General features: G+C 41.4%; 1 protein-coding gene across 1 annotated transcript in view; it reads left to right on the top strand.

The window, feature by feature from the left end:
• Window positions 1–23,235, top strand: part of Setbp1 (SET binding protein 1) — a 356,483-nt gene that overhangs the window by 311,756 nt on the left and 21,492 nt on the right. Inside the window, exon 5 of the mRNA XM_021150811.3 lies at window positions 9,381–9,551. Within this exon, the coding sequence (XP_021006470.1) occupies window positions 9,381–9,551 (171 nt within the window). The remainder of the gene's footprint in view (window positions 1–9,380; window positions 9,552–23,235) is intronic.

The following is a 23,235-nucleotide window of genomic DNA, read 5'->3' as shown; positions in this document are numbered from 1 at the left end:
GCATTCCCTTGACTTTTTTCCCCCTGCCCCTTTAAGAAATTCCAGGCACCTCTGTAATCTGATGGTGGACTTTGGCTTTATTAGTGAGGTAGGCGAGGATGAGTAAATCAACTGTATCAGACAAGCCTCAGGACATCTAGAAATTGATCATTCTGCCGAAATAAGCACTCTCTGTTTATTAGCTGGGAGTTCATCACTATCGCTGCTCCTCATCCAATTCCTGAGAGATTTCAAAGCCATCATCATGGTATTAGCTCGTCTGACTGAACTACTAGAGATAAAGATTAGGAGATCTATCTAATGATGGGTCTGAGTTACTGTGGTTCTGTGTGGTTTTTTTTTTCTTTCTTTCTTCTATTGCCCAGAAGAGAGCTTTACCGGCACACAGTCCATGTGTGACTCTGCACACCTGCACACAATCAACAGTGCGTTTCTACCCAGTAAGATGAACTCAAATAATGGAATAAAGCAGATGCTTCCAAGAAATTCCTTAAAGATCATAATACAGTGAATTCTTCTCCCTTAGCATAAAGAAATGACCACTTAACAAAGGAAATATGTGTTACGTTGATTTCTCTAGCCAAAAAAAGTGGACTGAGAATAACTAGATTTCATCATCACACTTATAATTAAACTCTCTGTGAGTGATCAGACATCTATAGATACAACCAGGAGGATGACTGCATAAGAAAACTGATCTCCTACAAACCAGTAACTGTGCATTTATCTATTTATACATATATTTATATACACACATGCACTAACCTCCCGATCTGAAGCTTTTTCTTGCTGTGCCTTCTAAATAAGCAGTAATCAAAATGCAAATGAGGTGACCCAGTTAGCATCACATGGAGGTCTGTATTGCCACACAGATGTGCTGTGCAACCGTATACTCTAGAGGTAGACGCAAAGACATCGCAGAAGATGCTTACACTGAAGGATGCTGATTGCTGAAGCCCTGCCTGCACATTCTTGAGAATCCAAGGGAGAATCTTCCAGAAACAATAGTCCTCTAGTTTATATCACATTTATTACTTCTAGGCTGCCCTGTGAATAGAGACTCACAAGCACGCACTACGGGGACAGGCAAACTTGTTCTGTGATGTTGGAAAATTCGAACCCTTGAAACAACAGCCAACAAGCTGGCCTGAGCCGATGAGAAGATGAATGCAATGTAATACTAGGCAAAAATAAGTTGCTTCTCTCAGCAGGGGTGGGGACTGATTTCCATCCCAAAGAAACTACCTTGCCTTACTTTACTGAAGTCAGGATGGATGCCTCAACAGCCTATTGCAAAGCTTTGTACACATTTCAGTCGTAAATCTGTAACTGACCTGCTCCCCAAGGATATAAAGAGTATACTAGAAGCATTGTACTATTAAATTGGTTTTAATTACATGTGAGGATTTGTTCCTCCCTTGTTATTACCTTTTGTAAACCCCCTTATTATATTTTCCATGGACAGGCAACCCTATTGTCTGCATTTTTTAAATCATGGATGAAATTACATCAGCATTACATTGGATTTATCTGCCCTTTGTCCTTTTGTGGTGTACAGTGTGTGTGTGTGTGTGTGTGTGTGTTTGGAAAATTTAGCAAGATTCATATCAGAACCTAGAGGTTTCTATGAATCTTGGTCATGATGCAGAATTTTCTCTCTGTCTATATGTTATTCTTCTCAGCAGACCTGAGATCTAAGATACAGTGTCATTCCAAAGCCTTGTGACTTGGAATGTCTCTTCGTTTTGCAGTTTTGGTAGTGGGAGGGTCTTCTGTATGATATCATTGAGCACTTAGGAAAAAAAATGCCTTTCTGCTCATGAAATCTTTCCACTGCAACACCAAGAAAGACTAATCCGAGTCATTGTAACATACCACATAATGTAAACTACATTCAAGTGTGAATCTGTCTGCGATTAAAGCAGGTCCCCTTTAAGCCCATCTATGCACTTCTAACACAAGAGAGGTGAGAACAAATCATGCTGTTTAAACGTCTCTGTGGCATTTGAAAGCTTAGAATCTGAATAATGGACTGGAATAGATTCTGGCCCAAAGACAGACGCAGAAGAGCATCCCTTACACGGTCCGACTTCATCCAGCAGGTATGGGGAAAGCCAGTTTCTCTTAATTCCAGTCTCTTATTTCTCCTCTTACCAATATGCTTACCTCTAATGTGATTTATTGACTATACATAGTCATCGAACAATTTATTTGAGTCAGTTTCATGCTGGAAATGTATTTAAAAGACTAAGCTCATTGACTCCTAAGGGATCGAAGCTGTTCAGGTCACAGACATAACTTAAACATGAGGAGTAAGTTTTAAGTGAGACAGTTAGTACTAAGAGTGTGTCACTGGGAAATAGTAATGGCTGACATAATGGGTACTTAGTAAGGTGAGGCTCTGGAAGAATGATTTTTGTTTTAATATTAGTTTTCACTTGTCATTGTAACAGATTTCTACAAACTTACATGTTTAAATAAGGAAGATGTATCTTATTACATTATTGGAAATCACAAGTCCAAAGTGGGTCTCACTGAGCAAAACTCGAGTGTAGATTATTTCCTGAGAGGTATAGTGGGGTGATTTCTTTGATTTTCGGCTTCTGTAAATCACCTGCATTCCTTGGCCTCTGACCTCGTTTCTTGTGTCTTAAAGGCCAGTGACGAAGCTTCTGTCCCTCTGCCACTGTCATACATGCTCCTTTCATCTCTGCTCTGCCCTGTACTTCTACCGTATTGGTCTCTTGTGATTCTGCTCTGGTCATTTGGATAAATACATATACTGTCCCTACTTGTGATCAGGGTTAGGGTTAGGGTTAGAGGTATCTATAGGCTAGCTGTCTTCGACCTTAATTCTCCTTTGGATTGTTAGAGTACAGGAGCACAGGCTCCAGGAATTAGCATGTGAGTAATTCTTTTAGGGAAGACAGGGCATGACTTCCCCTCTAATAATACAAAGCCTGCTTATTTCTCACAATGATCTCTTTAACTGACAAAGAAACTGGCAGGAGCTAACATTACTTGCTTAAAAAAATCACACAGCTAGTAAAGTGTTACTCTAAGAAATATATTTTTAACTTCTACATTATACCAAAAAATGAATTCTAGATATTAAGAATGTGTGGCTTAGTTCATGAAAACAATGTCCAAATACCTGAGCCTTGAAGGATAGGGGTGTTGATTCTATATAGCCATCCACGCCACAAACGTTTTAAAGTATCTCATATCTACCAAACTAACTTGTAAGGAACCAAAAGAAATGCATGATTTCTGATTATTAGCATTTCATAGATATCTAGAATTGGCAGAGAAATAAAGACATATTACATATCAAGACCTAGATCCTATGGTCAGAAGTTTGCACAGTGAAACAGCAGATTGGAAAAGAAACACTGAGTCTACCTGACTGTAGATGGACACTGCCCTTTGCGCTGCTGCCTTTCCCAATGCATCACCCTGTGTTCGCTTTACATAACCCCTCTTCTCTCGGTTCCAGAAAGAATTGCTGGGTTTCCTCTTGTTTTTATCATTTTCTTGTTCTATCTGGCTGTCTCTCCACTCTTAGTTACTGAATTCTACCCGCATTTCAAAACAGACCTTTGAGTGAGAAAGTGTTCCCACTCAAGGAGAGTTCCAGCCCGTGGAACCTTATAGTGTCTGGCACACGCAGGAAGAAAGGGGTGGAAATTCAGCCTCTCCAAGCCCATGGGTATTATCTTAGCTTCCTAATTCAGGGCAGACTCACTTGGCCTCCTCTCTTGTCAGGTTGATCAGTTTATTTGTTTGTTTGTTTCATTGTGTCTCTTTCTCCGTGGCTCCACTACCTCTGTAAGACAGACAGAGATCACAAGGCTGCACTACCTCTGTAAGACAGAGATCACAACCTCCATGTTCCGATAGTTAGTTACTGCTGAAGCAATGGCTCGCTTCACCCTAATCAACTCTAGGCCTGTGGGAAAGTATTGTGATTCAGAGTGGCCTTGCCTAGGTTTTATCTTTTACGGTGTTAAAATGAAGTAAAACACATCTGTCACAAAATTAGTGATGGTAGTCCCTGTTTTTTGTTTTTTGTTTTTAAAACGGTGATTTGGTGCCTATGAACTCTTTGCTTGAAAGCCAGCTTTCGTTCCTCTTTTCAAGACCCGAGGTCCCAAGACTTATATAGGGTGCCGTACCTTTTGCTGATTTCCAAATGTCCCTCTTAACAAAACTCAGGATCCATGAAGATATATCCATTTGTCTGTGATGCCTCTTTCTAATGATATCACATAAAGAGTAGAGGCTCCGCTCCTTGATGGCTAACATCCATCAACCCTTTAGTACCTGCCCTCGTGGAAAGTCATGGTTACTCTTTGCTCTATAGAAATCATTACAGTAAACTCTTTTAGGAAATGGGAACTTCATTTTGATCAGTGCCATATTTCTGGCGGGATAGATCTTGACTATGTACTTGTGGATGAATGGTTAGCATGATGCAACAAAAATAAACTTTGGGGCCAGAGAACTGGCTGAGCGAGTAAAGGCACTTGCTATGCCTGCCTCATAGGAGTTTGATCACTGCCACCCAGGTAAAAATGGAAAGTGAGAAGCAACTCCATAAAGTTCTCTGATCTCTTCATGTCTGCTGTGGCATGGACACACACACACAAACACATCATACATGCACACACAAGACATTTTTAAATAAGAGAGATAATGTTTACTGGATTTGGCACATGAAAATTACGATTTCAAAGATGGGAAGGTTTCTCACGGCTGCATCCAGTTTCTTCTGTAACATGGATTCTCTTTGTTGGGCATGAGTAAAATCTATCTCCATACTATATAAAAGGTCAACGGTTGAATATTAATTGGCAACTGGAGAGTCAGAAAGTGAGTGATTGTTGAAATTTTAAAAACCCCAAAGTCAGAATATTGAGACATGTGGAGGAGAGCTTCGACGTGAAACATGGAGGTTAGCCTCACTTCATTCACATGCATGATCTGTGAGCATGGGTAAGTCATCTGGTTTGCTGTGCCTCTGTTCCCTCATATGGGCCTCACCATGAACCTCTTACCATCCACAAATAGCACACTACGTGTCAAAATTCTTTGCAGACTGAAAAGCTACTTAACCAATCAATGGATTTTTAACTCTCTATTCATAGCAAATTTTGAATTCTTCAGAATCAGTAGAGGTCAGGGAGGTGATGGGAAAGACCAGCCATCCCAGGTCCATTACTTTGCCCCACCACACCAGCATACACCTACACTGTGGAAGCAGCTGCATTTGCAAATTTTAGAATTTGAAAATTAATTAATCTAGCCATCAAGGCTACATGAGTCAAGTTCTGGCTGCCAGATACACTGTTCTCTATGGTGGGTGTACCTCGGTGAAATCTGTGGAATTCCTCAATTGGATGGGCCATGTGGAGGACCCAACAGTGAGTTGAAGATTGGGGTCCTTTTGTATGGTCTTAGGCCAATCATATGACCTCTCTTGAATCTCTGTTTTCTCACCTACTAGAAATTATCCATCCTGTGAAGGATATTTGTTGTGTTATTGCTTCCTTTTCCCTGTAAAGAAATGAGAAACAAAAGGAAACTGGCTTTATGAACCTAAGAGCAACATACAAATTACTGAAGAGCAGGTTGGGTTTTTCTTGCCAAGGTCACTGAGCTCATTAAAGGGATCCTGAGAAAGTCAGCCATCACAGACTCCAGATTCCACCGTGACCCTTGTGACCTTGAATAACCTGGGGAAGAGGTAATTGAGTAGCTACTTCTTCAGAAGGAAGGGAATCAAACTATTGAAGCTATTGACTCGCCCGTAAGGCAGTAAACAGTGCATTGGTCCCTGACCTTTCCGCATCCTGGGGCAGTCAATAACCTGGCCACTGGATTCAGCGCCTGTCAGTGATTTTGATTGGGAGTAGTTTAACCTTGAACTGAGTTCCAAGTAACCAAGGCAACAGGAAGTCAGCTTCTTCCTCTCAGGAGATGAATCCATAAATCAAGCCCCTAATGCAAACACGATGCCCAGGTAGAGATTTGAGGGGATAAGTGGTCTGAGAAATTACCTTTGAAAATGAGTGACTGTCGCTGGGGTCTGCTGTACCATAGTTACAAAGAGAATTTTAAAATCTATCAATAGAGGTCAACAGGTTACTGTGATCTATTTCCATATAAGTAACTTTTAAATGTTCTCTCAACTCTGTGGTTTAATGATGAGCAGATGTTAGATTAATGAAGTGATCAGTGTCATTATTTCTTCCTTTAAAAGCGCATTGGCCTCTAAATATGTAAACATCGGTGGACCATCCTTTGTGTTGGAATACAGGAAAAATCAGAACGCATCTATCAAACATGTTCTCTCTACAGACTCCCTACTGAATCTCCATGATAATCCCTCCCATACCCAGCCTTTCTGCACGCTCCCTTCTAAACAGGGGTGCTTGCAACGGCTCAGGATGTGCAAGACTCTGGTTCTTTCAGTCTTTTCTCTTCTCTTTTTAAAGAATTGATTTCCTGCCTCTAACACTCCAGTTCCTATGAACAGAGAGAGAAGCCAGGCCCAGTCTGAGAAGAAACTCTCCAAGTGTCCCATCATGGACCATCTGCTGTCACTAGATTGAAAGAAAACAAACTCTTACATTGGCCACCTGCACAATGTCACTTCCCAAGGGGCTGCTCCCTCCCCCTTCTATGCTCTCCAGACCTCTGCTCTCAGAAAGGGTGATTCCCTTCATTCAAACTTTATCTGATAGTCTTGTCCCTACATGCTGTGTGCGAGTGTCCATCATCCCTTCAAAATCCAAAAATGACTGAGGAAAATATTAGGGCTAGTTTCCTGCTCCTTCTCTTAGATATAATTTTAGAAGTTGACAACTCCTAAATTGTCTAGGGTCTTTGCAGAAGCTGCTCAGCAGTGATCTGAATGACTGAGTGTTTTCAGTGTGTTTTTATGGCATTTAACGTAGTCTGTATCGTAAACACTTGAGTGGCAAGTGTACCCAGCAGAGGTATGCTCAGACCAGCTCTAATGAGATGATGTGGACTGAGACTAATTTAGATTGTAAACATTTGCATGAAAATGGGTACAACTGAAATGACTGGAAATCAGTCTATTCCCAAGTGAGGGTTAAATATTCATCTAATAACCCTGTTTACTGCCTCCATTCCCCAAACTCGTCATAATTTAAATAGAAAGGTACCTGCTTAACCTGCGGCTACAGGTACAAAAATGGCTGTCGGCGACTTTTCCAAAGCGCCAGTTGTTCAGTGTAATGAATGCTGATAGCTTAGAACTCCAAAGTGTGTTTAGAAGGAATACTGCTGTGGTCTTGGAGAGAACCAAAAATAGGAGTTTTGTTTTGTTTTGTTTTGCTTTGCTTTGCTTTGCTTTGCTTTGCTTTGCTTTGCTTTGCTTTGCTTTGCTTTGCTTTGCTTTGCTTTGCTTTGCTTTGCCTTGTTTCCTGCCTACTGTTCTGACTATCAGACCAGACTTGTTATCAGCCACAAACTACCCCAATATCACACTCTAAGACATTTATCAATTTGTATTTGCTTCCCCTCAAATTCTGTTTTCTCAATGAAAGAAAAAAGAAAGTTAATGTATGTTTGTAATTTTCGAAATATTAAGAGTTTCTAGAAATGTGGTTTATACTTATAACCCCAACTCCTAGGAGACTGAGACAGGAGGATTGCCACCTGAGTTGTAGGCCAGCTGAGGCTATGTAGTTCCAGAATAGCCTGGACTATAAAGTGAGGCCTTTCCCCTTCCTTATTATACATGTATAATCGCATTATGATACATATGGTATATATGAAACAGTAAAGTGTAAGATGTAAAAGGGAACTCTTCCTAGTCCTCACTCCCTATTCTACACCAGGCCCTGATGCCTCCCTCCTTACAGTAGCTTCTGGTAGCAATTTGGATGGATGTTCTTATATGTGATTGTAGATCTTCTGGGTGCTATGCTCAGTCTATCTTAAGCACACCTGCATATTCTGCTAATAGAGCACGCTGCGGACTTTTGGGTATCTCGATGAGTGTACCTTGTGATATTTTCCCATATCATTTGGCCTTTGACTCTTTCTACCTTCAAAATACTTGGAAATGCATGTTCAATTCGTGAAAGTGCAAAAAAAAAAAATCTTGTTATTCATGGCATCTTAAGTTTCTGAGACAAGAACAGAGTAGAAGGAAAGTGGCAGGAGAGAAAACAAACTGTTAGTATGACCCACTCTTCAGGTGCTTTATTCAGTTGTGTAGTAAAACCTCTGTGCCCTCAGCATGAAGCATACTGGGACGGACTGGGTTTGTGGTCAGTGTTGTATGGTCCAATGGATCAAGATGATCCTGGCTTTAGCGTTTGGCAACTGGAGATACCCAACTCCACCAAAGAGCAGAAGGACGTCATTTACCTTTTCCTTAAGCTCTGCAAAAGGATGTTCTTCTCATCTGTAAACCGAGACAATAGTAATAGCTACAGTCACACCTCACTGGACTGCCATGGAGCCAAAGAGATTAAAGGTGATCTAGGTATAGTGATTGAGGTAACATTGCTCTGAGGAAGGGACTCTATAACTCAGGTTGATTGGCATGGGAAAGAATAGTGTCAAGAATAACTGGCAAAACCTAATGTGTTACTGTTGGTCTTAGCAGCTTACAGCCTACAGAGAGCCTGAGTAGAAAGCCCTTTGACATGGATGGAGCACACTCAACCCTCTAGGCTTGGACATAGTTTACAGATAGGAATGTAGATAGGTGCCTGTATATACTTAACCAGATCAGGAAAGAGAGCTGAGCCTTTACTGACTGGTTTAAATTACTTACGAGCAAGTCATGACTATACTTACGTCTATAATAATGATGATAATAATAATAATAATAGACACACATTAGCAATAATGTTAGAGACTTTCAAAGAACAGAGTGTGTCCTGGAACACATTCCAAGTGCCTAGCATTAATTCACTCACTGCAATTGGTCATGTGCTGTTTGCTCCTCTGGTGCTCATGTCTTCCCAGCTAGGTGAGATGGAAGCCTCACTAGGGCCAGTAGGAGTCAAGTGAATCACCCTTTGTACCGCACTGGTGCAACCTCTGTAAAGATGGGCTTCTTGATCCCCAGAAAGTGAATAGATACTCAATGCGTTATATTGCTTCATTAGGCCTGTGCCTGACTTCGGATCTAGGCATCCATTCCAAAAAACCCCTAGTCCTAACCTCACAGTCAAATTAGCCATGACTATTTTTCTCTTTAAGTATTCTCAACTTGCTGCACTGGAAGGAGGACAAACAGTTGGACTATTTACTCAGATTAAGTTCAGGCTTTATGATGGTTGCCTTGCTGTACCCTTAAATCAACTACAAATTCTGGGATTATTGTTTTACAGGGATGCCAAGCCCCCACTTAAAAGTGGACCAGACAGCAGCACACAGTAAGAGCGAGGGCTCAGTATCTGCCATGATGGCCAGGAAGAAGCCAACTGCAGTGGACAGTGTTGCAATTCCCTCAGCACCCGTGTTATCTCTCCTTGCTGCATCTGCAGCAACATCGGATGCAGGTGAGTTCTTTGCCCATATGGAAGATGGGCGCTTAAAAAGTCCTCTCGTCATGGGGTGGTAAGTGACATCACAATACACTGTAGGTGTCTGTGAAACTGTCAAAAATAAAACTAATTGGCGCAATCCAAATGGCCCCATAATAAATGTAATAAGTAAATAAACGTCAACACAGAACACTGGGGTGAATATCTATGATCCCAGACCTCAGGGGGTGGAGACACAAGGATTGGAAGTTCAAGGTCATCCACAGCTACTTATTGAGTTTAAGTTAACAAACAAATAAGTAAATACATTTGTAACAGCAAGGACCAGGTTCTGGGAGTGTGGGTCAGCAGTAAAGTACTTGTTCTGATACGCATAGGTCTCCTCCATACTATCAGAAAGTTCATTGCTTAGTTAATTTAAAAGCAATTGCACATTGGGTATCTAATCAGAAATGCTTGTGCCCAGAAGTGATTGAGAATGTGGGGGCCATTTGCATGTACATACCAAGATATGCAACAGTTTTATCTAGAACATCAAAAAAAAAAAATCAAGATGTTCCTTTCAGTAGATAAACCAACCTGTCCTTTAAAGTCCTTACCATGGTGACTTTGTTCTCTAACACAGTAGGTCAATGGGGCAGGTTTCTTTCACCAGTTGAAATGATCTTATATCAAACAATAGTCTTTATTATCTGTAAATGCAACATGACTAAATGTGAGGTGACTCGGCTCTGAACCCCCAAAAGCAAGTATGAGATGTTGCCAACATCCAAACACCTTCTGGTGGTGTCGGGGAAATGAGCGCTGCAGGAAACTTTCAGCTCTGTCATGGTACAGATCTGTCTTCATCCTGAACCTAAGAATAAGGCGTCTTCCTCACAGAACCAGAGTGCTCTCATGGCAAGTTTTAATAAGTTAAAAATGTGAAGGGGAAAACAACTGGAAAACCAAAGAAAACCTTCCAGGTACACTTTTAAAACTAGTGTTTAAGGATCATATGTGGCACATGTCCAAGGCTCTGCAGTCACACAGCAGAAAAAAACAAGATGCATATATGTATTGAAATATCTTAAGTGTAAAATGTAGAGGTGGTTCTGATGCTGGCCTGTTCACCAGTTGGTTTTTGATCTGTCGTTAAAGAAGTCATGGCCAATTGCTGGGCGGAAGGAATAGGTGGTAAGTCCCAAGCTTAACATGAAATTCAATACATTTCATTTATACCTCATACTCTGTTTTTTTATTTTATTTTGAGAATTTCACAGATGAAAGAGCAATGTATTTTCAGCATAACTCCTCCTCCTCCTCCTCCTCCTCCTCCCCCCCAACATCCCCTTTTCAAAATCTTGTCCTCTTTTTCGGTAATTTATATGATGTGAATTCTACTATATCTAGTTAATGTTGCATATACATGTGTGTTGCACGTGTGTATATGTGTATGCACACATATGTATATGTATACGCACACACATGAATGTAGGCTTGACCCACTTGGGGATAGGTAATCTACCAAGGACCCATCCTTGAAGAAAATTGACTCTCCTTCTCTCTCCCATCCACCTGTAGCTCTTCAGCTAGAGAGGGGGCATTGGGATTCCTTCCTCTGTCTTTGCAAGAATATTGACTACTGTGTTTTGTGCTGACAACCATGTTGCTAAGAGATCTTGAGTGTCCAAGAGATACTATTCTGCAGCTATCCTTCCAGTTCTCTGGCTATTTCTATCTTTCCACTCCCTTTTCCATGATGTTCCCTGAGCCTTGGGTATAGGGGTGATGCCATATATGTGCCAGTTGAATATGGGCACTCCACAGTCACTTCCTCTCTGTACTTTAAGCAGGAGTATTTAGAAGGCTGAATTAATTGAACAAAAAGATAATAGTAGGTTCTCATCTGCAGTCTTTTCAGCCACGGGTTCTTGGTTTACAATACCGTCTTGAGTTTCTTCTATTGAGTGGAGCCTGAATTCCAATAAGACAGATCTTAATTACTCCCAACAAATGAGTATCAAAATTTCATTGTGGAACTTATCTTGCTCAGCTGATCAGTATTGCAATGTGAAGAATTTACATCTGCGTAGAACTATTGCAAACTTTTCTCCCCTCGTGGCTTTCATAGCACCTTCCAGTACAAGTAGAGTTAGCCATCAGGCAGAAGGCTTCCAGGCCAGTACCAGCTCCATATCTCAAGTCCTGCGACCAAAGTATATGCTATTTTAAGCAAGAGAACCTTACTGTCACATTCTGGCAGGCAACCAAGAGCACTTCGATTGTCTTTATTGTTTGGGAGACCACATAGAACGCTCTCGGTGAACAACTCGAACCTCACCTGGCACTCGGCTTTCATTTGATAATATATGATAGTATATGATAATGTATGGTACTACTGGGTGGTGGCAGGGGGGCACAGTACAAGATTTCATTTTTCCCTACAGCAGAATATAATTCGATTGTATATGTGCCACATTTCCATTATCCACTCATCAGTTGAAGGACATTTAGAATGTTTCCATTTCTTACCTGTTGTGAAGGAGTAGAACTAAGTATGGAGGGACGAGTACTTCCTTAGTCCGTTTGCTATTTTTAGTGCAGCTTTTTTTTTTGACTGAGACACATCCAAGGAGTCAGGAATGGACTGTTCCATTGGCAGCTTCACATTTGTGCTTCAGCATTTGGAATTCTAAAGTTTGGGGATTTCGGTTTGTAGATTAGGAATACGGAACCTGCACCTTGTCGTCCCTGCACCCCCCTCCCCCCAGCCCGCTTTTATCTTTCATGTGATACTGCAGATGAAGCCTAGGCAGCACCCATATACCGGGGGTACTTTCTTACTAAATTACATTCCCAGTCCTTCCTGGAATTTTTCTTTTCAAAGGCTAAAGAAATGGATACACTAATAAAAGCCATCTAGAGATGATCTACTCAAAACATAAAAGGGTTTTCTCTTGACCCGGCCATTCATAGACACTGTACACGCATACTGTTTCATCACGTGTACGATCTAAGAAAGAAAGATCACCTGAAAACTAGAAAGGGAAGGTGTCATTAAAGACTGTCTTTATTCTAGCATATTCTAATACTAGTCTAGGAGAAACAACTAAAGGGTGACAATCATTGGCTCTTCATCAGATTTTAATAACTAATAGAGCCAAGAGTGAGTGATGGATATCTCTTCTCGCAGACAGATAACCTACACACAGTTCTGGGAAATAAACGATTGTACCTTATTTTTAGAAAAGGAATCTAAGAAGAGAGACCCCATTGCCCAACAACCAATTGATGGGCAGTAGGCTCTCCAAGCCCATGGTCTCAACCTCTATGTTTCCTGACGTCCTGTGTTTACCAAGTCCACCCCTTGAAGCTCATGATTTCACGATTCCTCAGTAGTCTCCAAGCCCTTGCCAGCAGTTACCCTCCAGACCTCTGCAGTCTTGCTCTAATTCCTCTCACTTCCTCTGCTTCTTACTCTCTCTAGCACCAGGACCCAGCCAACCTCACTTTGGCAAGGTCATACCTTTGACCAGAAACAGTGCTTGGGTGTGCTTTAACTACACTGCAGGCAGGTTTTCTCCCTGTTCATGTTTGATATCTCATCCAAGACCCAGCCTGCCACAGCTCCAGCACAAACTCTCAGTATCCAGTGTTTAGGCTGCACTTTTCATCTTCTCCTAGACCATAATCTCATCCTTACATATTCCTTGTAGTAAAGTTGCGTACATCTCAGAGATGAGCCCATGACTTAAATGTTTACTGTATTCATGTAATGTAAACTGATGGCACACTCCATCAATATCTATCAAGTAAGTGTATAGGCAAGCGTGCTAAACATGGCGGCAAAGAAGAGACTCTTTACAGCATAGTCTTTACAGCAAGCACATCATTTCATTTATCAAGGTGCTGTGAGCAGAGTTCAGCTGGCCTGCCTTCCCACCCTTTCCAGAAGCCACTGGTGATTAAACAGTAAGCCCAATTGAAATAACAGCTTTCAGATTTCCATATACTCAGTGTGGAGTCAGAAGTTCTGTGGTGGGGTTTCGGCAGATCATCAAAAGAAGTCAAAGTAAGGAAAGTCATGTCACAGAAGAAAGAGTGAGGGAGCGTCAATGGACCTGTGGCACCTCTGTAGGAGGCCATCCAGGCAGAGAGAGCTGGGTGTTGTCCCATGACTGGGAATTCAGAGGGAATAGCTTGACTACAGCAGATCTGGGATGTGGTCTGCACTCTTCACCTTTGAAAATGCTATGGAAACTTACTCATTATGCACCTAGATCTCCCTTTATGGGTTGAAGAAATGTGCCTGTTTTTGTTTTTTCTTTTACTTTTGCTTGCCAAGCACAGATATTTCCCAGAGGCCAAAGACAGGTGGTCCACAAATCCCCCCTGCACTCTTTGATTCAGTGTGAAAGACAGTGCGGTTGGGATCACACGCTTATGTGGGCTTACCCCCTCTGCCTGTATCCAGCAGGTAATTTACAAATATGCCAAGCAGTCAGAAAAGCAGGTGGGTAGTAACGGCCACAGTAATCAGAGCTAAGCCAAAACTCTCCTGTGTCAGGATGCAGGAACAGGCTATTTCATTTTGGCAGTATAAAAATGAGACTCTCCTGAGAATTGTACAGATTTGGTTGATTTCCGGTCTCTGGCTGCAGAGCAGATCTTTTTCAGGGAACCAAGCCAGAGATCTCCCCCAGGTGCTAGAAGCCAGACCTTCATGAGATTCCACTCTCCACAGACAAATGGCTTCCTACAAACCTGGGGGATTTGGGAACACACAGGTGGGCTCATATCCAACACACTGCTTCATTTCATATGTGGAGAAATGGATGCATCATGAGATGCAGAGATAGGCCTGAAGTCACAGAGTTGGATTTGGGTCCGACGCTCTCATCGCCTGCCTGATTTTTAGTGACTGCCCACCTCTCTCGTCATCAGTGACAGATTTATTTCTTAGCCGTGAAACTCTGCTTGTTTATAGAGTGGTTAAGTGAGGCTCATGGCTTCTCTTGAAGCCACTCTCACTGGCTGGGAGAGATCACTCTAATTCAAACCGAGCACACGGTTAGTAGTTAATAGTTTGTGAGTTTGATTGTGTTTGATTGCATGCCTGTGCAGTAGCCACGCATATGTCTCAGGAAAACCATTCATTTGATTCCTGTTTCACTTCGTTTCATCTCCCGATATCAACAAACTAAATTTAGAATCACTTTGTGCTTTATTTTTAAAATCATCTTTTCTTGATAACTTGTTTCCTATTGGGTTATCATTTTTTACAGGATGGTTTGAGGAACCAGATGACTTTTAGTTAAAATGGGGGGTGGGGGGGAAGAGAGTTAAACAAAATGGCTTACAAGACAATAAAATAAAAATTAACAATATTTCTATTCATTCCTTGGCTATTTCATATTGTATACAATGTATTTTGATGATATACACTCCCCCCACTAGTCCCCTACAGCTACTCTCAGGGCCACTAACACATCTCCCTCCAAATCCCTGTAAAAGAAAAGGCTTCTCTGATCAAGGATGAGGACAGCACAAGGCTGTGCATATAAACATGAATACAAAATTACTCTAAGAACAGACTTAATGATCAGAAGACACTGGAAGGAGTCAGATAAAAATTAGTCCTTCTTGGATGTTCATCTGTCTATGATACTGAATACAGACAGTAGATGTTCCTTACATTATCTTAGTGAAATAAATGGTAGAAAGGCGGGAGCAGTATGCTTATCTGGTGCTTAATATAGTAGATGAACATCTGACAAAGGCACACTGGATCCTAAAACCACTGTTGGTAAGTAAATATTAGCCAGACGATTGGCTTGGAGTCAAGACAGTAGTTTTTCAAACATGTGACCTTTCGCTGTTATAAAAGGATGTTTCCCATCATATTTTATATATAAGCATTACAGTATGGGAAAGAATATTATAAATCAAAGTCTAATAGCATGTAGTCTCTGGCTAAAGAGTGTGTGCAGTTCGACATGTGCATGCCAAAGGGAGGGACCTCCCCAGTAGTTTTGTTTAAGGCAAATTTTTAGTTTCATGGAGTGCAAGACACAGGCTGACGGCAACATTATTGATTGATAGGTTGGGCAATGGAGGAGATGCCCAAGACAGAGTAACCATCATGAGCTCTTTGAGGGAGAGAAAGGGAGGGAGAAATGGTGGCCCAGCCACCAGTATTCTAACAGGCCAGCCTGCGTGATCACACTGCTCAATAGGTATTGATCTGCTGTGCTGAAGGAAGTCTCATTCAAGCGAAAGCTGCATCATTATTGGGAGTCATTAGGGCTAATGCAGTGAAGGCTTCAATAAGGTTTGTTCAAAGTGATGCATAATTTGAAACAACTTCTATTACACTTGCCCAATAATGATTTAATAAGCATATTAGATAATCTATACCTGAATAAGTCAGGCTAATTTTTTCTTGTCTCTGCATATTGACATACCTTCTCGGGGAGGTCACACAATGGACAGAGAAGTCATGATTTCACTCTAGTAGCATGGATTTATTTTTCTTCCATCATATTTAGGAAGAAGACCATATTGATAGGTACATTCCAAACGGTAATAAGAAAAGTCACAACAGTAAGATTGTTATGGTTGTATACCACAAACTCAAGGACAGAATGATGGAAATGAAATATATATTGCTGTTTCTCTTTCAGTTTGACTTTCTCTACACACAGAAAGACAGACAGGAAGAGATACACACACAAACACACACACACACAGACACACATACTCAAATACACACACAGAGAGACATGCATACACACAGAGAGGCAGAGACATATTCACACAGAGAGACATACTCTAGACACACATATGAAGATACATACACACACACTCACACACATACACACACAAACAGTGTGGCTGTGCGTGCTGAGAGTGAAACACATAACAGTTCCTAGTATCTATCTGTTTTGTATAGCAGCTAATCCATTATTCTCTCAAGCTGTACATTCTGCCACATTCAACAATACCACAGTCCATGGATCAGTGATGACATTTAAGTCTCACAAGACTGTTAACCATTTCAGTGTCCTGCTAGTCACTGTGGGTCCTGACATCCCTTAAACAGTTTAGACATAAACCGTACTTTAAGGCCCAGTCAAAGATAACTTCACTTGTAATCAAGAAACCTGAACAAAGCCAATCAGAATCCTTACAAAGGGCAGACAGTGTGAGTTCTTGATTCTAATGGTATGAGAATAGAACCTAGCACTCAGAAAGCTAGAAATTGATGGCTGGAAATTGCTTCTAGCTGCCAAGTCTTGAACAGCCGATTGTTCCCTTTGTCACTGCATCCTTGAGAGGGTCTTTGGAAACAACAATGCTCTGATGAAAAACCGAGTAGTGGGGATTTGAGGTTTGAGCAGTTCTTTACTTCACGTTTGGTTTGTCTGTCTGTCTGTCTTTTTATCTTATGGACAATCATAATATGAAGCTACTAACCAAAGCATCCTCATGGAGGATTTAGCCAAAAGCCTTGTCTTTCAAAAGCATCAATGGAACTGTTTCCTCCTAAAGATGATAGTGTTTCCCCAGCGTAGGAAGGAAACTAAGAGACCGACCAGCAGCTCTTGAAGGGAGAGAGCACCTGCTGATAAGGATGGTGAAAAAGAGACATAGAGGAAAAGGCTTTGTAGGAATCAGAGACTGTTGGATGAGATTGATCAAGGAGTGCCCTAATAAACAAATATGCAAATTAATATATAGAATGCCTGACTTCTGGAACTTTAATCTGTAAGAAATAACCAGTCCAGCAGAGCTACCTTTATGGGGGTGATTAGTAGCTCTCGCACAGGTATGGCTGGAAGAGTAAAAGGACAGCCTCCCATTATGTGGTCACTAAATGCTTCAGTCAAATATGTATATTCTGACTTGATACTGTCTGTACTTATAAACTGGGTTATTTCCAGCCTCAATGTTCCTATCTGTAGAATGGGGAGAAAATACCATCTAGTGTAGAAAGTCATGGTGAAGAATACATGAAAATACTGTGAAAATCCTAGAATATTGGTCTAAGTTCAGACCTTGGTGCTGCCATTGGTGTTGTGGCTATTATTCTCATTGTTACTGTTTTCTACCTTGTTGGATTTTTTTTTCTTATAAACACAACCTATGTGTCATTTGAATGCTAATGTACGATGGTTCTTCCCTAGTACTCATAGGTTAGTTAAGCTAGGTTGAACCCAGGAACTTACTGGCTGGCAACCTAGCTGAAAGGGCAAGCTTCTGGTTCAACGAGGCCATGCCTCAAGGCAATAAGTCATAGAGAAAGACACCTAGTGTTCTGCCAGCATGCACTCACAAGCCACACACTTATATCCATGGAACACATACACACACACACACACACACACACACACACACACAATTAGTCTTACCCAATATAAATACGTGCTTTTTCAGAGACTAGGAGCAAAGTCAGGATGCATAAGTATGTTTCATCACTTAGAAGGTATAGCGAATTTTCATCAGCAGCCAATCTGTGACTGAAAGTTGCCTTGACCTATGCTGTACTTGATTTTACACTGTGACTGCAATATAGGTTTTCCTGGGCATAGATCACTCCATATGTAGATTTTTTGCCTCATTCAATTGGCCTAGACAGCCTATAGGCCTGCTAGACCTGTGTAGTGCAAGGAATACAAAGAAGAGAACTAAAGACCCAGAGCACTGCTACCGAGCAGTCCACTAACACAGTATGGTAAGAAGAACCTTGTGCGGTGCGGGCGTATAATAGATACTCAATAAGTATGTCTGGATCTAATATAGCTAATTCTTTTCTTTCCAATACTGAGATCTTTGAGAAGAAAAAATTAAAAAAAAAAAAAAAGCTCTAATGACAGGTTTGAAAATGCACCATCTCTAAGAAATTTAACTCAATTTGTCTCTGAATTGCATCATGCAGATAATGCTCCAACCACCTCACGCCACAGTCAGACCCTCTTAAAAACAGAGTAATGATAATAATACATTTTATCTTATTCCCAGTGATAGTATCATTCACGCCTCTGTTGAAGCCCAGTGGGAGGTTTGGCTGTGAGGCATCAGGCTCAGGGGGAGTCAGGTGCGATTATTGTAATGAGGACTCCACACTCAGAGAATGTGGAAAGGAAAACCTCCCATACGTGAAGTGATTTCTATTAAGACACTCGTATCAAATGTTCAAGCTCTTCTTTCTAAATGGGCGAGAAGGAGAGGACTCTTCCAGGGGCAGCTTATATACAGGGCAGAAAGAAAAGGCACAAATATTTTACGACCAGTGTTGAGATGAAAGTGCAGTCCCTGCCTTGTTCACTGGCTTTTTCTAGTTCCAGAAGTCTAATTAGATTGTTGATTTAATGGTGGTGAGATAATTTAGTGGCAACTGAAAGCAACTATGTTAATGAGAAGGGGCATAGCACTTTGGGTTTCCTGTAATTAAGGGAGAGGGTGATTTTTTTTAAGACTCTCAGTTCCTGTGAAGTTGGGATAGTGTGCCCAGCTGTTGAGAGAGGGGCAAAGTCTTGCCTGCTCATTGCTGCAGAGATGGCCCCAGGCAACGTTGAAGAAACGTGTAATGATGGTCATTAAGAATGATCTTTAGTGGTCCAGGCAAGCTGCAGGCAGCTGAAGAAAGCAGAGACAGAGACCGGATGGAGAGAGGTGGGGGAAGGGGGAGGGGGAGAGGGAGAGGGAGAGAGGGAGAGGGGTGGGGAGAGGGAGAGAATGAGAATCAAGTAAGGATTATGAGACAATGAATGCAGATTTATTTACCCATGTACCTCCAGCTCTCCACCTGTTATGGTCCCATCAATGACATCTTTCTCCTGCTGCTTGCCCTGAAAGGATTAGATAAGACCTTGTTGGTTAGAATAGACCAACAAGGACCTTTGCCTACCTCCTCATGATATGAAGTGTAGAGAGGTGAGGGGTATTACCTGGTTGGGAAGCTGGAGTCTTCCACCACGCTGAGGTAAGGTGGAAATCAAGGATGGGATTGCCGTGGAGTCCTCATCACAGTACCACAGTCCTTTTCGGTTCTTCTCATGCAAGTGTGGGAGACTGACTGATGCCTCAGGCCTCGAAGTTTCCTCATCAGTAAAAGGAGCGCAAAAATCACCTCTGCCTTTTCTGTGTTGAGGAAGAAGTGAAGAAACAGGTCAAAGTACACATCAGTTTCAGCAGATATGGTCCTGTTAAGAAAGGGAGTTGGATAACCAATGCCCATATTCAAACAAAAACAACAAAACAAAACAAAATGGCAGGCACAGTGGCACTCATCCAAAAAGCCAATGCTGGAAGGTAGGGACCTACAGAGACTTGGGGTTCATGGGACAACTAATTAACCACAAAAACTCAGATAGTTTGAGTCCAGTGACACACCACAGACATGCACACACATTTGAATGTATGCCTCCACCCACATGTGTATACCCTCATACACACACACATGTAGGCACACATACATGCAAAAATACCATCACATATCTCATGCTTAATATATAAATACTGAGTGACACCTCGCATGTCCAAAACAAAGTTATGTCCTGCTGTGATTTATCACCCTGTTCAACTCAGATCCTATCATTATTTAGAAAACTCTTCTATCCTTGCTTCCTCTTCCAAGAATCCTAACCCCAGGCCATGCTCTGTATCATTGTAGGCTTCTGGTATATCAAACTCATCCTAGTCACACATCCTTAGGCACATAAATATTTAATTATTCATTATAAAATCAGCCTGTTAGGCAGCTCCAAGAATAAACTCAACCCTATGAATTGCATTGTCAAGTACAAGGTCAACTCCAGCTCCCGAGTTGAACACTATTAGAGGCGGATCTATCTTACTCAAAAATGTAAGAGGATGAGTAATATTTTAGATGAATAGAGTGAAGAGTAATCTGGCATACTACTAGCTTGGTCAGCTGCTATGGATGCAGTCTGGAGACGCAACTCCATATTGTCACCTGCAGTACCCAGAGGCATTCTTTGCAGAGACTGTAACTCTAAAGTGAAAACTTTAGAAAACAGTTTCAGGACTAGTCAATATGGAGCAGGCATTAAGTCTATTAAGAATGGATTTTTGACAAAGAATTAAGCCTGAGGTTTCATAGAAGAAGCTGTTGAGGGAGAGGATAAGATATCCCAATGAGTGTAGATGTGGCTTTTTTCAAGAAAGTCACATTAATTGTCTTCACAGTAGCCATCCCTGTATACCATTTGGGAGGTTAACTGATACCATTAAAGCAATGTTAAGGAATTTGGATGAGATTATGTGGTAGTTCCTGAGGCACATTGGATAGGATTATAACTGCCAAGACACCCCAGATCACTAGGGTTGTATAGGACTTAGGATGTTTCTATTTTAAACAAAGATTGATAGACCTGTTTGTGACATCCAGAAAGAAAGAGAGAGAGAGAGAGAGAGCAAGAGAGAGGAAGGAAGGAAGGAAGGAAGGAAGGAAGGAAGGAGAGAGAGAGAGAGAGAGAGAGAGAGAGAGAGAGAGAGAGAGAGAGAAGAGAGAAAGAAAGAAAGAAAGAAAGAAAGAAAGAAAGAAAGAAAGAAAGAAAGAAAGAAAGAAAGAAAGAAAGAAAGAAAAGAAAGAAAGAAAGAAAGAAAGAAAGAAAGAAAGAAAGAAAGAAGCCTGGAAAAGGAGTAAATGCATCCTAAAAATCATGTATGCTCAGCCTGGAGCATGCTTTCCTGTCATTTAAACATTCTTAGTTGAAAAGGCCTGTGCAGAAAGGGAACCATGACCCTGTGTCAGCATACTTACAACAGGCGCTGCTGTTAATTGTGCCTGCATAAGTGACTCTCGGCTGTCAGAGACTTCAGCTAGCCTCCGGATTGGGGTCTTCTTTCCTTTACTGTACCCCTTAATTTCCCATCTCTTTCCATCCTACCCAGCTATCATTCCACACTTGAGCAGTTACTCCCTTCTGGTTCCACGGTACTGGGAGAGGCCTAAGCACAGGGAGAGTACCAACCCTGAGCTGAGATCCATAGGACTCATTTGCAACGTTTCCCAGATACCTTAGTTTCTGTCTGTCAGAGTATCCGTCTTGGCTTCTGTTTGGGTATGTAGAAATACCATGAGGGTGAAAGAGAAATTTGGGATCAAAATAGAGCACAATTCAAATTGCAGCATAAGCTCAATGGGAGGCAATGAAAGCGAAAAAGGAGCTGTGGAGCATGCGGTGTTGTTTTGGATGGTCTACCAGAAAACTCTAATCTGTTCATTAAGAATGTCTAGGCGTTTGAAACTCAGATCTTCTGGCATCTTTGTGCCATCAGGTAGCAAATGGTTGGAAGACAATATATTTAAGCCATTAAATTGGGACCATTTTTCTGAAATTGACTGTGTCCTCCACCCCTAACTACCACCTTCCTTTACGACCCTAACCCGTTTCCTGCAGTTGACTGTGGCTGTTCTTAGCTGTTATGGCTGTGCAAACGAACATGGCATCAAGTTGCCTTCTAAATACCTGTATTTACATCCATAGACAAATGCTGCTCTCCCCCTTAATCAGCTTTTCTTTACAGTGAACAATAATGAACTCAGACTATTGGCTACTAAAGGTGCTGAGAAATTATGGTTATATGGGAAGCCATAAACAGGACATTTACACCATCCCCTTTTAGACTGATGGAATTTCACAAGAGAAATCAAAGAAAGAATGTAAGCTCTGGGGGACAAGGATAATGGCTACAAAATTCCATCTTCTGGATATAACATGCAATCCTAGACTCATAGCATCAGAGGTTACCAGCACTGTGTCTTCACGAGACTGAATCTGTCAATAGCCATTTATTGAGAGAGCCTACTCTGGGAGAAAGACTCATGGAGCTATATGTACTGGCTAGTGAGCCTACTGGGCTCCATTGGAAAGTTACAAACCTGTGGTCAATCTGAAGGCCTTGGTTAAAATCAGTGGGTCATAAAACAAGACAATAAAGACATGAACAGAGAGAAATAGATTCCTATGTGGAAGGGGGCCTGGAGCAGTGCTAGCTGCATGACGTGATATTCACCCAGGAGGCAGAGGCAGGGCTTTGTCAGCTGTGATAGCTGTTAAGGAAGGTAGGGGTGGGAGTAATCTGAATTCACATATACACTGTTGAAATTAATAACCAAATATAATTTCAAAAGTCAATTTAAAATTTATATGTATACATATGCATGCAGACATACATACAAATGTGTTGAGTTCTCATCTGAAATGTTTAGAACTGGAAGTGGTTTAGATTTGGGATATTTTAAATTTATGTGTGTGTGTGTGTGTGTGTGTGTGTGTGAGATTTCTTGATAGGGAATCATGAAGATATATAAAGTGAATCAAAACAGTGTTCAGGATCTTTTCCAACAGAAATTATGTGTAACTTACAGTGATATTTTTGATTATTTAATTGTGGAATTAAAGAGGCCTCTGACGTAAATTGGGATTAGTGTGACAGAGTAGTCAACAGAAAGAGTTGGTAAAGAAATTCAGACTCATGTTTTCTCTTTCTTGTCTTCTCTTCGATCCTAATAAATGATATCAAACAACTGCCTATGAAATAAAGCAGTGTGAGCTGGCTGTGGTGGCACATATGATCAGGGTCAGAGGCGGGGAAATCACTGGAAAGTCAAGCCTGGCTGTGGTGGCACATATGATCAGGAGTCAGAGGCAGGGAAATCACTGGAAAGTCAAGCCTGGCTGTGGTG

The sequence above is a fragment of the Mus caroli genome, unplaced genomic scaffold, assembly GCF_978045245.1.
Source record: "Mus caroli unplaced genomic scaffold, Mus_caroli_1 scaffold_19, whole genome shotgun sequence".
Classification (NCBI taxonomy): Eukaryota; Metazoa; Chordata; class Mammalia; order Rodentia; family Muridae; genus Mus; species Mus caroli.
Note: the sequence above shows the minus strand (reverse complement) of the source record. Positions and strands in the feature narration are given on the sequence as shown.